Source organism: Oncorhynchus keta, chromosome 21 (assembly GCF_023373465.1).
Source record: "Oncorhynchus keta strain PuntledgeMale-10-30-2019 chromosome 21, Oket_V2, whole genome shotgun sequence".
Classification (NCBI taxonomy): Eukaryota; Metazoa; Chordata; class Actinopteri; order Salmoniformes; family Salmonidae; genus Oncorhynchus; species Oncorhynchus keta.
In genome coordinates this window covers 30268942-30288904 of record NC_068441.1, presented here as the reverse complement: position 1 = coordinate 30288904, position 19963 = coordinate 30268942, and the positions used below count along the sequence as shown (strand labels likewise).

The following is a 19963-nucleotide window of genomic DNA, read 5'->3' as shown; positions in this document are numbered from 1 at the left end:
CTGAGAGGAAGCCCAGTACTGAGATGAAGCTCAGGCAGGTAGTAGGCTCCGGTAGATCCTGGCTGGCTGGCGGATCTGGAAGATTCTGGTTGACTAGCAGATCTGGAAGATTCTGGTTGACTGGCAGATCTAGCTGCTCTATGCAGACTGGCAGATCTGGAAGAGACTGGTTGACTGGTAGATCTGGAAGAATCTGGTTGACTGGCAGATCTAGAAGATCATGGCTGACTGGCGGATCTAGCTGCCCTATGCAGACTGGCAGCTCCTTGCAGACTGGCAGCTCCTTGCAGACTGACAGCTCCTTGCAGACTGACAGCTCTGGCTGCTCCATGCAGGCTGACAGCTCCTTGCAGACTGACAGCTCCTTGCAGACTGACAGCTCCTTGCAGACTGGCAGCTCTTTGCAGACTGACAGCTCTGGCTGCTTCTTGCAGACTGACAGCTCTGGCTGCTTCATACAGACTGACAGCTCTGGCTGCTTCATGCAGACTGACAGCTCTGGCTGCTTCATACAGACTGACAGCTCTGACTGCTCCATGCAGGCTGACAGCTCTGACTGCTCCATGCAGGCTTAGCGCTCTGACTGCTTCATACAGACTGACAGCTCTGGCTGCTTTATGCAGACTGACAGCTCTGACTGCTCCATGCAGGCTGACAGCACCCTGCAGACTGGCAGCTCCTTGCAGACTGATAGCTCCTTGCAGACTGACAGCTCCTTGCAGACTGGCAGCTCTTTGCAGACTGACAGCTCTGGCTGCTTCATGCAGACTGACAGCTCTGGCTGCTTCATGCAGACTGACAGCTCTGGCTGCTTCATGCAGACTGACAGCTCAGGCTGCTCCGAACAGGCAGGAGGCTCCGGCAGCGCTGTAGAGGAGGAAGGCTCTGATAGCGCTGAACAGGCGGGAGACTCCGACAGCGCAGGAGGGAAGGAAGGCTCTGATAGCGCTGAACAGACAGGAGACTCCGACAGCGCAGGAGGGAAGGAAGGCTCTGATAGCGCTGAACGGACAGGAGACTCCGACAGCACAGGAGAGGCGAGGCGCACTGTAGGCCTGATGCGTGGTGCTGGCACTGGTGATACTGGAGCGAGGACACGCACAGGAAGCCTGGTGCGGGGAGCTGCTACCGGAGGACTGGTGTGTGGAGGTGGCTCTGGATAGACCGGACTGTGCAGGCGCACTGGAGCTCTTGAGCACCGAGCCTGCCCAACCTTACCTGGCTCGATGCCCACTCTAGCCCGGCCAATACGAAGGGCTGGTATGAACCGCACCGGGCTATGCACCCGCACTGGAAACACTGTGCGCTCCATAGCATAACACAGTGCCTGCCCGGTCTCTCTAGCCCCCCGGTAAGCACAGGGAGTTTGCGCAGGTCTCCTACCTGGCGTAGCCATACTCCCTGTAAGCCCCTCCCCCCAATATTTTTTTTGGGCTGCTTTTCGGGCTTCCATCCGCGTCGCCGTGCTGCCTCCTCATACCAGCGCCTCTCCGCTTTTGCCGCCTCCAGTTCTTCCTTGGGACGGCGATATTCTCCAGGCTGAGCCCTTGGACCTTTTCCGTCTAATATCTCCTCCCAAGTCCAGAAGTCCTTTGATCGCTGCTCCTCACAATTAACAGGGAGAGTTGGCTCAGGTCTGACTCCTGACTCTGCTACTCTCTCCCTGAGCCCTCCCCCAATACATTTTTGGGGGTGACTTTCGGGTTTCTTTCTGCGCCGCCGTGTCTTTCTCTTCGACTCCATTCTCCTATAGCCCTCTTCGCACTGCTCCAGCGAATCCCAGGCGGGCTCCGGCACTCTCTCTGGGTCGACCGCCCACCTGTCTATTTCTTCCCACGTCGTATACTCCATGCCTCTGCTGTCCATAACGTCCTCCCTTCGCTGCTCTTCCTGCCTGTTACCACGCCACTCGGTCTGTGTGTGGTGGGTGATTCTGTAACGGCGTTCTTCGTTTGTTGAAAGAGAGTTGGATCGAAATGCAGCGTGGTGGTTACTCATGTCTTTAATGAATGAATCGCGGTACATGAAATAACTGATACAAATACAAAACAACAAAACGGAACGTGAAACCTAATTACAGCCTATCTGGTGAAACTACACAGAGACAGGAACAATCACCCACGAAATACAAAGTGAAACCCAGGCTACCTAAATATGGTTCCCCATCAGAGACAACAAGAATCACCTGACTCTGATTGAGAACTGCCTCAGGCAGCCAAGCCTATACTAGACACACCCCTAATCAACCATAATCCCAATGCCTACAAAAAACCCAATACGACAATACAATAACCCCATGTCACACCCTGGCCTGAACAAATAATTAAAGAAAACACAAAATACTAAGACCCAGGCGTGACAGTGCTGACAAAAAAAACACAAAAATGATCAATGGAAATCAAATTTAGCAACCCTGGATTTGGAGTCACACTCAAAATTAAAGTGGAAAACCACACTACAGGCTGATCCAACTTTGATGTAATGTCCTTAAAACAAGTCAAAATGAGGCTCAGTAGTGTGTGTGGCCTCCACGTGCCTGTATGACCTCCCTACAACTCCTGGGCATGCTCCTGATGAGGTGGCGGATGGTCTCCTGAGGGATCTCCTCCCAGACCTGGACTAAAGCATCCGCTGGTGGATGGAGCGAGACATGATGTCCCAGATGTGCTCAATTGGATTCAGGTCTGGGGAACGGGCGGGCCAGTCCATAGCATCAATGCATTCCTCTTGCAGGAACTGCTGACACACTCCAGCCACATGAGGTCTACCATTGTCTTGCATTAGGAGGAACCCAGGGCCAACCGCACCAGCATATGGTCTCACAAGGGGTCTGAGGATCTCATTTCGGTACCTAATGGCAGTCAGGCTACCTCTGGCGAGCACATGGAGGGTTGTGCGGCCCCCCAAAGAAATGCCACCCCACACCATGACTGACCCATCGCCAAACCGGTCATGCTGGAGGATGTTGCAGGCAGCAGAACGTTCCACCTGTGGACGTCGGGCCCTCATACCACTGTCATGGAGTCTGTTTCTGACTGTTTGAGCAGACACATGCACATTTGTGGCCTGCTGGAGGTCATTTTGCAGGGCTCTGGCAGTGCTCCTCCTGCTCCTCCTTGCGCAAAGGCGGAGGTAGCGGTCCTGCTGCTGGGTTGTTGCCCTCCTAGGGCCTCCTCCACGTCTCCTGATGTACTGGCCTGTCTCCTGGTAGCGCCTCCATGCTCTGGCAGTGCTCCTCCTTGCGCAAAGGCGGAGGTAGCGGTCCTGCTGCTGGGTTGTTGCCCTCCTAGGGCCTCCTCCACGTCTCCTGATGTACTGGCCTGTCTCCTGGTAGCGCCTCCATGCTCTGGACACTACGCTGACAGACACAGCAAACCTTGCCACAGCTCGCATTGATGTGCCATCCCTGGATGAGCTGCACTACCTGAGCCACTTGTGTGGGTTGTAGACTCAGTCTCATGCTACCACTAGAGTGAAAGCACCGCCAGCATTCAAAAGTGACCAAAACATCAGCCAGGATGTATAGGAACTGAGAAGTGGTCTGTGGTTATCACCTGCAGAACCACTCCTTTATTGAAGGGGTCTTGCTAATTGCCTATAATTTCCACCTGTCTATTCCATTTGCAAAACATCATGTGAAATTTATTGTCAATCAGTGTTGCTTCCTAAGTGGACAGTTTGATTTCACAGAAGTGTGATTGACTTGGAGTTACATTGTGTTGTTTAAGTGTTCCCTTTACACTATAGCAGTGTAATATATATTTATACAAATATTAATATCATACAGTGGACACCTAAGCCTATAGGCCTTTGCATGCAATGCCCTGATACATTTAGTGCTCAAATCTCTGACAGCTGATAGCTGAACCAGCCAAATTTTCCTAAAGACTCTGGCAAGGGCGCTAGTCCAGTGTCACTTTGATTATGCCTGCACATGGTTCACCTGCAGCCCCAAACATCTAAAGAATAAGCTACCAGCCAAACAAGCTTGTAAGAACTGTACTTAAACTCCTCCCTCATTTTTTCATCTCTCTCTGTAATTTGTCTGTTTCTCTGTAATGTGTCTGTATCTCTGTAATTGTATATGTATTTATGTCAAAAAATAGGGACCACAATGGAAGTAAGTCCCCAACTTTATTGTGCAATCCTGGTCACTTTGTGTAAAAAACTTTTTTTAACTGACAAATAAAATCAATCAAGCCAAACTGCATAATTGATAAATGGAAAGATTCTTCTGACATTCGGAGATTGTCAAGCCTTCGATACTGAGTAAGCCTTACACGGTAGGGAGGGATGTGTATTTTCTGTTTGTTGAGATTGACATAGTCTATTTATTGCTGAAAACGCAAACCATGATATTGAATAGCTCAAAGTTGGTATGCTTTGTTTTTTGGTTATGTGGTGCATTGGCACAGAAACCTGTTGGTGGAAAATCCCCAGTACAAAGGTAGGGTCGTGTAAAACATGTTGGTGGAAAATCCCCAGTACAAAGGTAGGGTCGTGTAAAACATGTTGGTGGAAAATCCCCAGTACAAAGGTAGGGTCATGTGAAACATGTTGGTGGAAAATCCCCAGTACAAAGGTAGGGTCGTGTGAAACATGTTGGTGGAAAATCCCCAGTACAAAGGTAGGGTCGTGTGAAACATGTTGGTGGAAAATCCCCAGTACAAAGGTAGGGTCGTGTTGGTGGAAAATCATGGTAGAAACATGTTGGTGGAAAATCCCCAGTACAAAGGTAGGGTCATGTTGGTGAAACATGTTGGTGGAAAATCCCCAGTACAAAGGTAGGGTCATGTGAAACATGTTGGTGGAAAATCCCCAGTACAAAGGTAGGGTCATGTGAAACATGTTGGTGGAAAATCCCCAGTACAAAGGTAGGGTCGTGTGAAACATGTTGGTGGAAAATCCCCAGTACAAAGGTAGGGTCATGTGAAACATGTTGGTGGAAAATCCCCAGTACAAAGGTAGGGTCATGTGAAACATGTTGGTGGAAAATCCCCAGTACAAAGGTAGGGTCGTGTGAAACATGTTGGTGGAAAATCCCCAGTACAAAGGTAGGGTCATGTGAAACATGTTGGTGGAAAATCCCCAGTACAAAGGTAGGGTCATGTGAAACATGTTGGTGGAAAATCCCCAGTACAAAGGTAGGGTCATGTGAAACATGTTGGTGGAAAATCCCCAGTACAAAGGTAGGGTCATGTGAAACATGTTGGTGGAAACATGTTGGTGGAAAATCCCCAGTACAAAGGTAGGGTCTTGTGAAACATGTTGGTGGAAAATCCCCAGTACAAAGGTAGGGTCATGTGAAACATGTTGGTGGAAAATCCCCAGTACAAAACATGGTAGGGTCATGTGAAACATGTTGGTGGAAAATCCCCAGTACAAAGGTAGGGTCATGTGAAACATGTTGGTGGAAAATCCCCAGTACAAAGGTAGGGTCGTGTGAAACATGTTGGTGGAAAATCCCCAGTACAAAGGTAGGGTCATGTGAAACATGTTGGTGGAAAATCCCCAGTACAAAGGTACAAACATGTTGGTGGAAAATCCCAGGGTAGGGTCATGTGAAACATGTTGGTGGAAAATCCCCAGTACAAAGGTAGGGTCATGTGTTGAAACATGTTGTTGTGGAAAATCCCAAAGGTAGGGTCAGTAAAATCCCAACAAAGGTAGGGTCATGTGAAACATGTTGGTGGAAAATCCCCAGTACAAAGGTAGGGTCATGTGAAACATGTTGGTGGAAAATCCCCAGTACAAAGGTAGGGTCATGTGAAACATGTTGGTGGAAAATCCCCAGTACAAAGGTAGGGTCCCAGTGTGAAACATGTTGGTCCCCAGGGTAAAAAACATGTTGGTGGAAAATCCCCAGTACAAAGGTAGGGTCATGTGAAACATGTTGGTGGAAAATCCCCAGTACAAAGGTATCGTCGTGTGAAACATGTTGGTGGAAAATCCCCAGTACAAAGGTAGGGTCATGTGAAACATGTTGGTGGAAAATCCCCAGTACAAAGGTAGGGTCATGTGAAACATGTTGGTGGAAAATCCCCAGTACAAAGGTAGGGTCATGTGAAACATGTTGGTGGAAAATCCCCAGTACAAAGGTAGGGTCGTGTGAAACATGTTGGTGGAAAATCCCCAGTACAAAGGTAGGGTCATGTGAAACATGTTGGTGGAAAATCCCCAGTACAAAGGTAGGGTCTTGTGAAACATGTTGGTGGAAAATGGGTAAAACCCCAGTACAAAGGTAGGGTCATGTGAAACATGTTGGTGGGTCAAAATCCCCAGTACAAAGGTAGGGTCATGTGAAACATGTTGGTGGAAAATCCCCAGTACAAAGGTAGGGTCATGTTGGTGGAAAATCCCAGTACAAAGGTAGGGTCATGTGAAACATGTTGGTGGAAAATCCCCAGTACAAAGGTAGGGTCATGTGAAACATGTTGGTGGAAAATCCCCAGTACAAAGGTAGGGTCCCCAGTACAAAGTGAAACATGTTGGTGGAAAATCCCCAGTACAAAGGTAGGGTCGTGTGAAACATGTTGGTGGAAAATCCCCAGTACAAAGGTAGGGTCATGTGAAACATGTTGGTGGAAAATCCCCAGTACAAAGGTAGGGTCATGTGAAACATGTTGGTGGAAAATCCCCAGTACAAAGGTAGGGTCATGTCATGTGAAACATGTTGGTGGAAAATCTCCAGTACAAAGGTAGGGTCATGTGAAACATGTTGGTGGAAAATCCCCAGTACAAAGGTAGGGTCGTGTGAAACATGTTGGTGGAAAATCCCCAGTACAAAGGTAGGGTCATGTGAAACATGTTGGTGGAAAATCCCCAGTACAAAGGTATCGTCGTGTGAAACATGTTGGTGGAAAATCTCCAGTACAAAGGTAGGGTCGTGAAACATGAAACATGTTGGTGGAAAATCCCCAGTACAAAGGTAGGGTCATGTGAAACATGTTGGTGGAAAATCCCCAGTACAAAGGTAGGGTCATGTGAAACATGTTGGTGGAAAATCCCCAGTACAAAGGTAGGGTCATGTGAAACATGTTGGTGGAAAATCCCCAGTACAAAGCTAGGGTCGTGTGAAACATGTTGGTGGAAAATCCCCAGTACAAAGGTAGGGTCGTGGTGAAACATGTTGGTGGAAAATCCCCAGTACAAAGGTAGGGTCATGTGAAACATGTTGGTGGAAAATCCCCAGTACAAAGGTAGGGTCGTGTGAAACATGTTGGTGGAAAATCCCCAGTACAAAGGTAGGGTCATGTGAAACATGTTGGTGGAAAATCCCCAGTACAAAGGTAGGTAGGGTCGTGGTAGGGTCATGTGAAACATGTTGGTGGAAAATCCCCAGTACAAAACATGTTGGTGGAAAATCCCAGTACAAAGGTAGGGTCATGTGAAACATGTTGGTGGAAAATCCCCAGTACAAAGGTAGGGTCGTGTGAAACATGTTGGTGGAAAATCCCCAGTACAAAGGTAGGGTCATGTGAAACATGTTGGTGGAAAATCCCCAGTACAAAGGTATCGTCGTGTGAAACATGTTGGTGGAAAATCCCCAGTACAAAGGTAGGGTCATGTGAAACATGTTGGTGGAAAATCCCCAGTACAAAGGTAGGGTCATGTGAAACATGTTGGTGGAAAATCCCCAGTACAAAGGTAGGGTCATGTGAAACATGTTGGTGGAAAATCCCCAGTACAAAGGTAGGGTCGTGTTGGTGGAAAATCATGTTGGTGGAAAATCCCCAGTACAAAGGTAGGGTCATGTGAAACATGTTGGTGGAAAATCCCCAGTACAAAGGTAGGGTCTTGTGAAACATGTTGGTGGAAAATCCCCAGTACAAAGGTAGGGTCGTGTGAAACATGTTGGTGGAAAATCCCCAGTACAAAGGTAGGGTCATAGGGTCATGAAACATGTTGGTGGAAAATCCCCAGTACAAAGGTAGGGTCATGTGAAACATGTTGGTGGAAAATCCCCAGTACAAAGGTATCGTCGTGAAACATGTTGGTGGAAAATCATGTTGGTGGAAAATCTCCAGTACAAAGGTAGGGTCATGTGAAACATGTTGGTGGAAAATCCCCAGTACAAAGGTAGGGTCATGTGAAACATGTTGGTGGAAAATCCCCAGTACAAAGGTAGGGTCATGTGAAACATGTTGGTGGAAAATCCCCAGTACAAAGGTAGGGTCATGTGAAACATGTTGGTGGAAAATCCCAGTACAAAGGTAGGGTCGTGTGAAACATGTTGGTGGAAAATCCCAGTACAAAGGTAGGGTCATGTGAAACATGTTGGTGGAAAATCCCCAGTACAAAGGTAGGGTCGTGTGAAACATGTTGGTGGAAAATCCCCAGTACAAAGGTAGGGTCATGTGAAACATGTTGGTGGAAAATCCCCAGTACAAAGGTAGGGTCATGTGAAACATGTTGGTGGAAAATCCCCAGTACAAAGGTAGGGTCGTGTGAAACATGTTGGTGGAAAATCCCCAGTACAAAGGTAGGGTCGTGTGAAACATGTTGGTGGAAAATCCCCAGTACAAAGGTAGGGTCATGTGAAACATGTTGGTGGAAAATCCCCAGTACAAAGGTAGGGTCATGTGAAACATGTTGGAACTTTGGGGAGGGAGGCGCATTTTTTCTTTAATGCCACTTTGAGTTGGACCAGCCCCCCCCCCCTTAATTCCGATCTGTCCGTAATGGGGTAGGGAGAGAGAGGGAAAAGGGGTAGAGACCAGGTGAGTCTCAATACTTTGATGTAGTCTCCGCTACCTATTTGTTCTTTCATCTGAAAGGGATTGAATAGTTGAAAGCAAATTAAACATGCTTTGATGGAGAAAGGAAGGGTATATATAGATTTTTTTAAACCTTTATTTACCAAGGCAAGTAAGTTAAGAACAAATTATTATTTACAATGATGGCTTACGAACAGTGGGTTAACTGACATTTTCAGGGGGCAGAACGACAGATTTGTACCTTGTCAGCTCAGGGATTCGATCTAACAACCTTTCGGTTATTAGCCCGAAACGTGAGGGAAAAGTGAGCATTAAAGGGGCTGTGTCCCAATCATTAACTTTCTTTCCTCGCCTCTTCCCCTCATCTCCTTGTCTTCAAGGAAAGAAAGAACTGGACATGTGAAGTCATGATTGCAGTCAGTCTGATAGAAATGTAAAACAAATGGCCATAGTGGAAAGCTAAAGCAGTCTGTCTGTGTTCCTGTGTCCCCCAGGATTCGGCTTTGTGACCTTTGAGAATGAAGACATGGTGGAAAAAGTGTGTGAGATCCACTTCCACGAAATCAACAACAAAATGGTATGTATGTGGACAACATGTACAGTGTGTATGTGGGCAACATGTTCAGTATGTATGTGGACAACATGTACAGTATGTATGTGGACAACATGTACAGTATGTATGTGGACAACAAGTACAGTGTGTATGTGGACAACATGTACAGTGTGTATGTGGACAACATGTACAGTATGTATGTGGACAACATGTACAGTGTGTATGTGGACAACATGTACAGTATGTATGTGGACAACATGTACAGTATGTATGTGGACAACATGTACAGTGTGTATGTGGACAACATGTACAGTATGTATGTGGACAACATGTACAGTGTGTATGTGGACAACATGTTCAGTATGTATGTGGACAACATGTACAGTATGTATGTGGACAACATGTACAGTATGTATGTGGACAACATGTACAGTGTGTATGTGGACAACATGTACAGTGTGTATGTGGACAACATGTACAGTATGTATGTGGACAACATGTACAGTATGTATGTGGACAACATGCACAGTGTGTATGTGGACAACATGTACAGTATGTATGTGGACAACATGTACAGTGTGTATGTGGACAACATGTACAGTATGTATGTGCACAACATGTACAGTATGTATGTGGACAACATGCACAGTGTGTATGTGGACAACATGTACAGTATGTATGTGGACAACATGTACAGTATGTATGTGGACAACATGTACAGTGTGTATGTGGACAACATGTACAGTGTATGTGGACAACATGTACAGTGTGTATGTGGACAACATGTACAGTGTGTATGTGGACAACATGTACAGTATGTATGTGGACAACATGTATAGGATGTATGTGGACAACATGTACAGTGTGTATGTGGACAACATGTACAGTATGTGTATGTGCGAGTGTGTGTGTGCCAGTGTTGATGGCGAGGAGTGTGTGTCTTTGTGCAGAATATCTAAAAGTATTAGCTTTCCTCTCCAGGTGGAGTGCAAGAAAGCCCAGCCCAAGGAAGTGATGTCACCGACGGGTACGGCTCGAGGTCGTGCCAGGATTATGCCCTACGGCGTGGACGCTTTCATGCTGGGGATCGGCATGCTGAGTAAGAACAGGACATCAATAACACGGTCATGTTGCCACCACTAAACACTGGAACCATATTCACAAAGCGTCTTTGAGTAGGGGTGCTGATCTAGTTTTGTGTTTTGAATTCACAATGAATACGATTTACATGATATAACCGGGGAGACCTGATCCTAGATCAACACTCCTACTTAAAGAAGCTTTATGAGTTCAGGACCAGTACCGGAGAGCAGGGCTAAAGAGATGGGAGGAGAGGTAGAGGGAGAAGGTGTTTCAGTGGAACTCAAGTAAGCCATGGCCCACAGTGAAATCATTGTCTCTTGCTCCACCTACAGTTATGGCAACAGCATTGGTACAGAGTTGTAGTGCTAGTTGCTACATGCTACATGATGTCTAATATGAATGCAATTTTATCTCCTTCAGCTGTGTTCAGCCATATCCTGATGGGTATTTATTTGTCTCTCTTTTCGCAGGCTACCCAGGCTTCCAAGCAGCTACGTACGCTAGCCGCAGCTACCCTGGCATCGCTCCTGGATACACCTACCAGTTCCCTGGTATGAACATCACTCTCTGTCACATTGATTCATGGAGAGGTTGAGTTACAGATGTACAGATGACTTGAATCTGTTATTCATCCAAAGATCTGCCTAGGAAACAATGCATTGGCCTAGTGATCCAAACAGATACATATTGATGTTATTTTTATGTTAGTTGATAAACATATACACACACAGCTACACTTTATACTCCATTTATAAGCACATATAGCAGAGTATCTGGCTGCTTGTAGATTTCAGAGAGTTGTAGTTAGGATTTCTCATCCTCCTCTTTCTGGTCCTCTTCTCCATTTCCCCTCCCCTCTCATGGTAAAAGTAATCTTGCAATCTGTTAAAATGTGCTGTACTTCTATCTCCTTCCCCATCGCCTAATTTTCTCCTTCTTTCATTTCCACTCTCCCCTCACGGCTCTTCCTTCCTCTCCCTTTTCCCTACCACCCTTCTCCCCTGTAGTCGCTTCACTGTAAATGGCTTTCTTGTGTGTGTTCTCCTATGTGCCTGTCTGTCTGTCTGTCTGTCTGTCTGTCTGTCTGTCTGTCTGTCTGTCTGTCTGTCTGTCTGTCTGTCTGTCTGTCTGTCTGTCTGTCTGTCTGTCTGGGATGGTGTTTGTATTAAAAAAGCGCTCTCTTGACATTTCTGTTCTAGAATTCCATTTAGAGAGGACCCCCCTTCTGACATCACCCCACCCCTCTGAGCTCACAGGTCAGTGACTCCTCTAAGATCTACAAGCAGCTCTCTTTCTCTTTATTTGCAAGGCAACAGTGCTAGCCTGTTGCGGAATGTTGTAATGGCCCTCCTTTTTCCAATCGGGAAGAGTTTAAGCCTAATAACTTTGATGTAAGCACAACTTTTGCAACAACAAAAAATATTGATGATCATGGAATTGACCGCAGCAATGTAATGCTTGGATATTTTCTGCATGGTTTCACCATCTTTAAAACTGTCAACTACCTGACGATGAATGGTTTGGTGAACTAAATTCACACACTGCCTAACACTGTGAAATTGTCCCTCTCTCCTCTGTCCCTCAGCCATTCCACTGTCAGCCTATGGACCAATGGCAGCGGCAGCAGCAGCTGCTATGAGAGGTAAAGATAATTCTCCTTCATCATTCTGTTTGTGTCTGTCTGTCGTCCATGTGTATGTGACTGACTGACTGTCTCTCTCTCCCCTCGCCCTGTCTCTCTCTCTCTCTCTCTCTCTCTCTCTCTCTCTCTCTCTCTCTCTCTCTCTCTCTCTCTCTCTCTCTCTCTCTCTCTCTCTCTCTCTCTCTCTCTCTCTCTCTCTCTCTCTCTCTCTCTCTCTCTCTCTCACACTCTCTCTCTCACACTCTCTCACACTCTCTCTCTCACACTCTCTCTCTCACACTCTCTCTCTCTCTCTCTCTCTCTCTCTCACACACTCTCTCTCTCACACTCTCTCTCTCTCTCTCACACTCTCAGGTACCACCCAGTCACGTAACTCAGGCTACCTGGGCACCAGCAGCCCTGGGCCAATGGCTGACCTGTATGCAGCAGCAAGTCAGGACTCAGCAGTCAGCAGCTATCTCAGCACAGCCAGTCCTGGCCCCAACTCAGGATTTGGCCACGGTCTCGGGGTACGTCACTATCACTGAGACAGAACAGGGTCGTTGTGTTCATTAGGGCAAACCATAGCAAAATTATTTGCAATGGAAAATGAGCATTTCTTATTTGACAAGTCCAGGTAGTCCTTCCTTGCTTCAGTCTGTTTTGTTCCTTTTGGTTCCTAATGAATACAACCAAGGGTTGGAATATCGCAAAGAGGGATCTATAAGAATCAGCTAAAGGAGCCCGCTTGGTGGCATATGGCATGTATCTGATGCTAGGGGAAGCCAGGGGTTTGCTTACCAGTTTAATATGGAAGTGTAAAGCTGCCAAAATTCGATTTATTCGATAATGACAAATCACTGCACTATTTGCAATTTTGTTTAATCATCTCCTTTCTGAATTTCAAAATATCTACCAGCTTCACTCTCTAATAGTCTGTGTGTCTCTCTTCTTTCTCAGGGTCCTCTGATCGCAGCCTTTACCAACGGGTACCACTAAGTAGATTCACCCAATCACCGGACACGGAAGGAGGTTTCTTCTGCTGACGAGCCAATCAAACTGCTGTGTGCCTACCCATGGCACAATCCAATTGGCAGCCACAGGTCAAACCCCACCCCTGGCTCCCTCTGAATCCACCCACCGACTGAAGAAGATATTTGATCTTTTAGACTCCTGTATCTTGTATTACTGTACTAATATCACTTCCTCTTCTCAGTCCCTTGTTTCTTCTATTCTTTACCTTCACGTAGGTTTATTTCATTAGATTCCAATGCTGTTTCTTTTTAAAAATATTGTTCTGACAGAAAAATACATGTGAAAAGAACGACTGGGTTGCGCTCATGGCAAACACAGATTCTGTCAGATGTATTTTTACTTTATATCTGAGGAATTTCTATTTAATCACAATGTTTTGATTTATTGTCTGCTCCTTTGACCTCCCTTTAATGTGTTACTGAGGTGAGATGGAGAGAACGAGGAGAATAGAGGGGTAGAGAGAACTGAAATGGTGTGTGGGATTGGGTCTCCTTGTCAAAATGAGTACCTAACCCATTTTAAACAGTGAAAGAACAAAGAAATGATGTCCCAGGAAACATGAAAAGAAAACTAAAATGTATATTTTGATAGTTTTTAAAACAAAACATTTGTAATATTGTTATTAATATTGAACGTAATGATGATAATCGGTAAGGTATTTTATTCCGTAATTGGTTTTGAAAGGAATATTTTATTTCCTTCCTGTAAAATATTGTATATAGTGTTTGGGGGGGGGGGTTGTACTTTGATTGGCAGGTAATGTTACTATTAATCGGTCGGGCGCCATTTAAACTGGAAGTCTTTTTAACTTCTACTTGAACGTGGCTATCTCCTAAGCATTTGTTTAGTGTTTAGGCCAACAACATGCATGAGCAGGGTTGAAGACTAGATGATATTTGTAAATAAGTCGGAATGATAAGATCCTATTCATTAGAAATTGGTTTCAGAGATTATCCAAAATTAACAACAAGAGAACACGCTTGAATTTACATGCAGTTGAGTTTCATTCCGTGTCTTACTGTAAACATGTATTAACTGTAGTGTGTGAATTCCAAATCTGCATTTTGTCATACAGCGCTACAGAGTTATTTTTGATTTGTGCCAGTAACCGGTTTCTATTGAATCGGGCCCCTTAAAGGCACAGTCTTATCACGTCACAAGAACATAAAAATAGAATTACTTGAATGGGGATTCCCATTCTAGTTATTCTAGTTATATGGACATGACATCCACGTATCCCTCAGAAGAACTTGAATTGGAACAGATGATTGGATAAGGAAAAACTTAAATGAGGCCCTGTTTTTTTATATATTGGCTATGGTGAGGGTGCATGGGTGGGATTAAGGGGGATTGGGTGGGCTTTAATACAGCTTTTTGGTGGGATATATTTTGTGCTATTTTAGATATATTTTGCGCTATTTTCCTTCATTATGTTTTTTCTTTCTTGGTGTTCAGTGTAAGGGTCATATGGACCATAGAAACAAATGAAGGACATACTTAACAAAGCAATTGACTCTTAAAATACTATTACATCATGGTTGTATTTGTCCTCTGATGACTTCTGAAAGTGTGTGTGTCATTATGTGTGAACGTGTGTTTGTGTGTGTGAGTGTTTGTGTACACGCACAATAGTGAGGTGAAGTATGGAACTAGCTACATTCGACAGTTGAGATGCATTTGTTTGATTTTGGTACAGCCATTTTGGTACTGATATGTTTGCCTGGTTCCATTTAGTCTAACACCCTGCACATAGGGACTAGGGCTAGATAAATCAAAATAGAATAGGGCCTCTGTCCCAGTCAGTACAGAAAATAGGTATACACAGACCAGTAGCTGGAAGGGAGGAGGAGACAGAGTGTCACAACGCTATTTCAATGAAAATCACATGAATTTTGTATATTTTCCTCAAAGTCTTCCAATAAACATGAAAAAGAATCTCCCATTTTGAACTGGCTAGTACTGCCCTTTTCCGACTGGCTGGGTCACTACACAAAACTACTGCTGGACACGAACACTGTAACTTTTTAACTTACAAAAAGCAATAAGTTATTTTTTACCTTAGAAATAATAATTATATTAATAGCAATATGAGTATTGATAATTCCATGGCATTAAGACTTATTTTCAGAACAAAAAAAAACTATATTTTTCTTTTGTACGATTTCGTTCCCCATGTACAATAATGATTCAGTGATTTTTAAGACGCTGGTGTTTTGTTTGTTTGTTTGTGTTGATGCTTTCTTCAGGGTCGGGAAAGGGGCAAGGCCTTGGTTGTTAAAGCTCCAAGGTCTTGACCAACACTGTAACTAAACTTTTATTTGGACTGTTCCCCGCCCGCTTTGTCATATGTATTTCTTATTTTGTTCTACTCTGGAAATTTCAATTTTACAATTCCTAATAAATTATTTTAAAGTATTCCACTGAGATTGTGGTTCTGTTTGTTTTTCTGAGAGTTCAAGACTAAGTTGAATGAAAGCAGATTAATACCAAAACAAATATTTTGATTTAAATTTGTATTTGTTTTGGAATGAATCTGCTTCCATAAATGTAGGTATAACATAAATAAATATTGAAGGAGAGCTTTTATACCCTTTGTGTATTTTGACGGTTGTCCTATTGCAAGTTATACAATGTGTTATTGGGTCACAGTGTTGCAATTTCATTTTAGAATGTCTTGAAATTTGATATTAACTTAATCCTGCAGAACAGGTACCATGACATGTCAACATGTGCTTAGCTACAGTGTCATCTAGACTGTTGTGTCATCACTCTCAGGGACTGATGTCATTTGTACTAGCCTCTAGTAAGCCCATCTATAGTAGGAGGAGAATATAAATGTATGGGAAGCATTAGCACATATATTTTGGCAGGACTACAGCACCACTCCTGACCTTGGCAGTGTCACAAAGCAAAGCATAATAATAATATGTAACATTTTTACTAGGTATATTTGTCCTGTTTCGTGCCTACTGAACATGAGCTGGGTGTGCTCAAGGTGGGCTGAAACAGAAGCAGTAGGGTTGGCTATTCACCCTTGTGTATTGATTGCAGTGTGAGTAAATGTTGTTTGTGAGTGTGGGGAATACAGTGTTGTACATTTACCAAACTGTCATTTGGGGATGCTGGAGATTCCAATCTGTAGGTCTATGTGTGTGAGAAAGAGGGATATTAATGTTAACCACAGCAAATTAGGTCAAGTCCTGATCTCTCTTCTCCCTCCTTTCTCTTGCCTGGGGAGGGGGGTGAGGTGTGTGGGGGTACAGTCCTCCTCACGCCTAATCCCAACAACTACCTCCCTTCTTCAGACCTCTCACACAGTTTCGATCAGTTCCTGGAAGCTTGACAACCTTTACTCCTTCACTGGCTATTCCATTGTTCCTTTGTCAAAGTCTGATTTTATACCCTTTTTTCATCTTGAGTGGGATTTTTACTTGTACAGTGTTTCCTGTACCATCCCTGAAGCTCCAGGGTTCAAGGTCATTTGGCCATCATTCTTTTTTTGGCCCTCTGGTTCTGGAGCCGATATGAGGGCATTTGGGAGCTAAGAGTTCCATAAATTGAAGTGCAAACTTTGACAGACTGAGTTTTATGGGGAAACAGCATCCTCCACCTCCCGTCCACAATTACCTGTGGCTAACAATCCTTTCCAGCTTCAGCCCCGCTTACCCAGTCAAATCAAATCATATTTGTCACATGCAACGAATACAACAGGTGTAGACTTTACACAGAAATGCTTACCATAAAGCCCTTAACCAACAATGCAGTTAAAAGAAAAATAAGTGTTAAGTAAAAAATAGATAAGTAAAAGATAACAAATAGTTAAAGTGAAGCAGTTAAATAACAGTTCAAATCGTCTGGGTAGAAGCCTTTTGGACCTAGACTTGACTCTCCGGTACCGCTTGCTTGCTTGCTTGCTTGCAGGCCTTATTGTGTCGTCGGCAAATTTAACGATTGTGTTGGAGTCGTGTCTGGCCATGCAGTCATGAGTGAACAGGGAGTACAGTAGGGGACTGAGCACGCTCACCTGAGGGGCTCCCGTGTTGAGGATCAGCGTGACAGATGTGTTGTTACCTTACCACCTGGGGGCGGCATGTCAGTAAATCCAGGATCCAGTTGCAGAGGGAGGTGTTTAGTCCCAGGGTCCTTAGCTTAGTGATGAGCTTTGAGGGCACTATGGTGTTGAATGCTGAGGTGTAGTCAATGAATAGCATTCTCACATTCTCACCTTTTGTCCAGGTGGGAAAGGGCAGTGTGGAGTGCAATAGAGATTTCATCTTCTGTGGATCTTTTGGGGCGGTATGCAAATTGGAGTGGGTCTTGGGTTTCTGGGATAATGGTGTTGATGTGAGCCATGACCAGCCTTTCAAAGCACTTCATGGCTACAGACATGAGTGCTACAGGTTGGTAGTCATTTAGGCAGGTTACCTTGGTGTTCTTGGGCACAGGGACTATGGTAGTCTGCTTGAAACATGTTGGTATTACAGACTCCATCAGGAACAGGTTGAAAATGTCAGTGAAGATACTTGCCAGTTGGTTTAAAGGTCTTACTCACATCGGCTATGGAGAGCGTGATCACACAGTCTTCTGGAACAGCTGATGCTCTCATGCATGCTTCAGTGTTGCTTGCCTCGAAGCGAGCATAGAAGTGATTTATCTCGTCTGGTAGGCTCGTGTCACTGGGAAGCTCGCGGATGTGCTTCCCTTTGTAGTCTGTAATAGTTTGCAAGCCCTGCCACATCCGACGAGCGTCAGATCCGGCGTAGTACAATTCAATCTTAGTCCTGTATTGACGCTTTCCCTGTTTGATGGTTAGTCTGAGGGCACAGCTCTACCCTTTAGCTCAGTGAGGATGTTGCCTGTAACCCATGGCTTCTGGTTGGGGTATGTACATATGGTCACTGTGTGACGTCATCGATGCACTTATTGATGAAGCCAGGCCAACATCAGGTAAATTTCCATTAAAGGAAAAGCCTATGTAGAGTGTAATATATTGCATGATGAATACATTGTAAACATATGGGCTATTGTATTTCACAATATTTGCAATTATACGAATAATCCTATTTTCATGTTGTGTTGCTGTAGTATTTTTTTTTATTTTTAAGTTTAACTAGTTTTTTTACTTCCGTTTTTCATTTTATTGGAAACGTCCATAATAATCTGTCTATTTTTTTGGGAAAATGTAGCAATGCTTGTAGAAATATAGTCTCTGTTAGCAGTTATTCAAAATCATGGGGAAAGTGGAGGAGAGCGCACCTTATTGCAGAAGGCTGCTCTGCTCTAGACATTTCCCCATGATTTTGAATGCAATATTGATCTGGTTAACAATCCGCTTCCATGTTGTTTCTCTGGGATTCCAGCAACACGCAGTAAACATTGAGATCTGGTGTACCAGCTAAAATGCTTGGCAGGACAAAGTGCTACTCTGCTATTCTCACATGGTCTTAAGCTAACGTTACATGTCAGTACATAAGATACAGAGTTGAGAGCTGGCTGATCACACTAGGATCTCTAGCCCAACTTCCCCACGATGTGTGTGTGTGTGTGTGTGTCATACAGTGCCTTCAGAAAGCATTCCTACTCCTTAACTTTTCCCACTTTTTGTTGTGTTACATCCATAATTTAAAATGAATAAATGTAGATTTTGTGTCACTGGCCAACATACCATACCCCATAATGTCAAAGTGGAATTATGTTTTTAGATTTTTACAAATGAAACGCTGAATTGTCTTGATAATTTTATGGCGAGCCTAAATAAATTCAGGAGTAAAAGCTTGCTTAACAAGTCACATAATAAGTTGCATGGACTCATCACTTTGTGTGCAATAATAGTGTTTAACATGATTTTAGAACGACTATCTCATCTCTGTACGCCACACATACAATTATCTGTAAGGTCCCTCAGTCGAGCAGTGAATTTCAAACACAGATTCAACCACAAGGCCAATGTCTCGCAAAGAAGGGCACTTATTGGTAGATGGGTAAAAAATAAAAAAGCAGATATTAAATATCCCTTTGAGCATGGTGAAGTTATTAATTACTTTCTGAAGTCATTGTATGTCTGTGTGTGACCAAGAAAGAGCAATGGTGTTAGTAACATGGGAAAGAGTCTACAAGTAATCTGGTGTGTATTTGAGAATCTGCTTGTGGCCTTTTGTGTATACATGGTGTGTGTGTGTGTGTGTCTTTCTGTGTGTGTTTGAGGAAAAGAGCCACACATGTCTGATGAGAGGAACAGGTGTGTGTGACAGGGCATGGTTTAATCTAATTGCCCTCTGACATACACGTCACTGACACACTTTCCTATCCAAGAGTTTGGACTCCCTTACTTTCTCTCCCACCCCTCTCTTCTCCCTCTCACTCAGACACACAATCACACAATGTTATGCAGACCTGTGTTCATATAGTATTTTTTAGAGGCAATTGATTGAGCTTGCCTGGTGCAATTTAATCAATGGAATAGTTAAAAGTGCAGATCCCACCCATCTGGCACTCCAGCCAGGCTCAATCAAACACTCAAAATATTTTAAAGCAAATGGATACTATTTGAACCCATGCGTGGTTTTATGTATATTGTACAGTACCTCATTCACATGTGAAGATCACATTTAAATTTTACAGTTTTTTTTACTCCAAATAATTTAACAAGTACAGGTATTGTAACGGCCGTCGTCGGTGGAAGAAGGTGAGGACCAAGGTGCAGCGTGGTAGGTGTTCATTATTTTTAATATAATCAAAACTGAACACTAAACAAAATAACAACCAGGAAGAACGAACAAACGAAACAGTCATGTCTAGTGATGACACACAAAACAGAAAATAAACACTCACCAAACACAGGTGGAAAAAGGCTACCTAAGTATGATTCTCAATCAGAGACAACTAAAGACACCTGCCTCTGATTGAGAACCATATCAGGCCAAACTCAAAAAACCAACATAGAAAAACAAACAT

General features: G+C 44.2%; 2 protein-coding genes across 11 annotated transcripts in view; both read left to right on the top strand.

Moving 5' to 3' along the window:
• Positions 1–15433, top strand: part of LOC118378216 (RNA-binding protein Musashi homolog 1) — a 56731-nt gene extending 41298 nt beyond the window's left edge. Inside the window, exons 8-14 of one of the 2 annotated variants that reach the window (XM_052473685.1) lie at positions 9212–9294; positions 10252–10369; positions 10824–10904; positions 11553–11609; positions 11939–11995; positions 12350–12504; positions 12935–15433. In XM_052473685.1, coding sequence (XP_052329645.1) covers positions 9212–9294; positions 10252–10369; positions 10824–10904; positions 11553–11609; positions 11939–11995; positions 12350–12504; positions 12935–12973 — 590 coding nt within the window. In that variant the 3' untranslated portion in view covers positions 12974–15433. The remainder of the gene's footprint in view (positions 1–9211; positions 9295–10251; positions 10370–10823; positions 10905–11552; positions 11610–11938; positions 11996–12349; positions 12505–12934) is intronic. The other variant, XM_052473686.1, reaches the window with a different exon arrangement.
• On the top strand, positions 2652–8645 carry LOC127910333 (uncharacterized). Of its 9 annotated transcripts, none has more exons than XR_008074412.1 (5): positions 4487–4672; positions 4785–5054; positions 5249–5293; positions 7423–7512; positions 7790–7873. XR_008074412.1 is itself a non-coding variant. In XM_052473680.1 (4 exons), exons 1-4 carry the CDS (start codon positions 4379–4381, stop codon positions 8627–8629), a joined length of 936 nt encoding a protein of 311 aa, XP_052329640.1. In that variant the 5' UTR covers positions 2652–4378; the 3' UTR covers positions 8630–8645. The 9 variants fall into 9 exon arrangements, 1 of the variants encoding a protein (XP_052329640.1); XR_008074414.1 differs by lacking the exon at positions 7423–7512 and adding an exon at positions 7200–7293 and having other exon boundaries at positions 7794–7873; XR_008074413.1 differs by lacking the exon at positions 7423–7512 and adding an exon at positions 6744–6833.
• Positions 15434–19963: the final 4530 nt, after the last annotated feature.

Bases quoted from the DNA above. Each gene is read 5' to 3' on its own strand.
- LOC127910333 (XM_052473680.1), top strand. From the start codon at position 4,379: ATGCTTTGTTTTTTGGTTATGTGGTGCATTGGCACAGAAACCTGTTGG. The intron at 5,055-5,248 runs GTAGGGTCATGT...CCCAGTACAAAG, and splicing joins GGAAAATCCCCAGTACAAAG to GTAGGGTCTTGTGAAACATG. The intron at 5,294-8,302 runs GTAGGGTCATGT...CCCAGTACAAAG, and splicing joins GGAAAATCCCCAGTACAAAG to GTAGGGTCGTGTGAAACATG.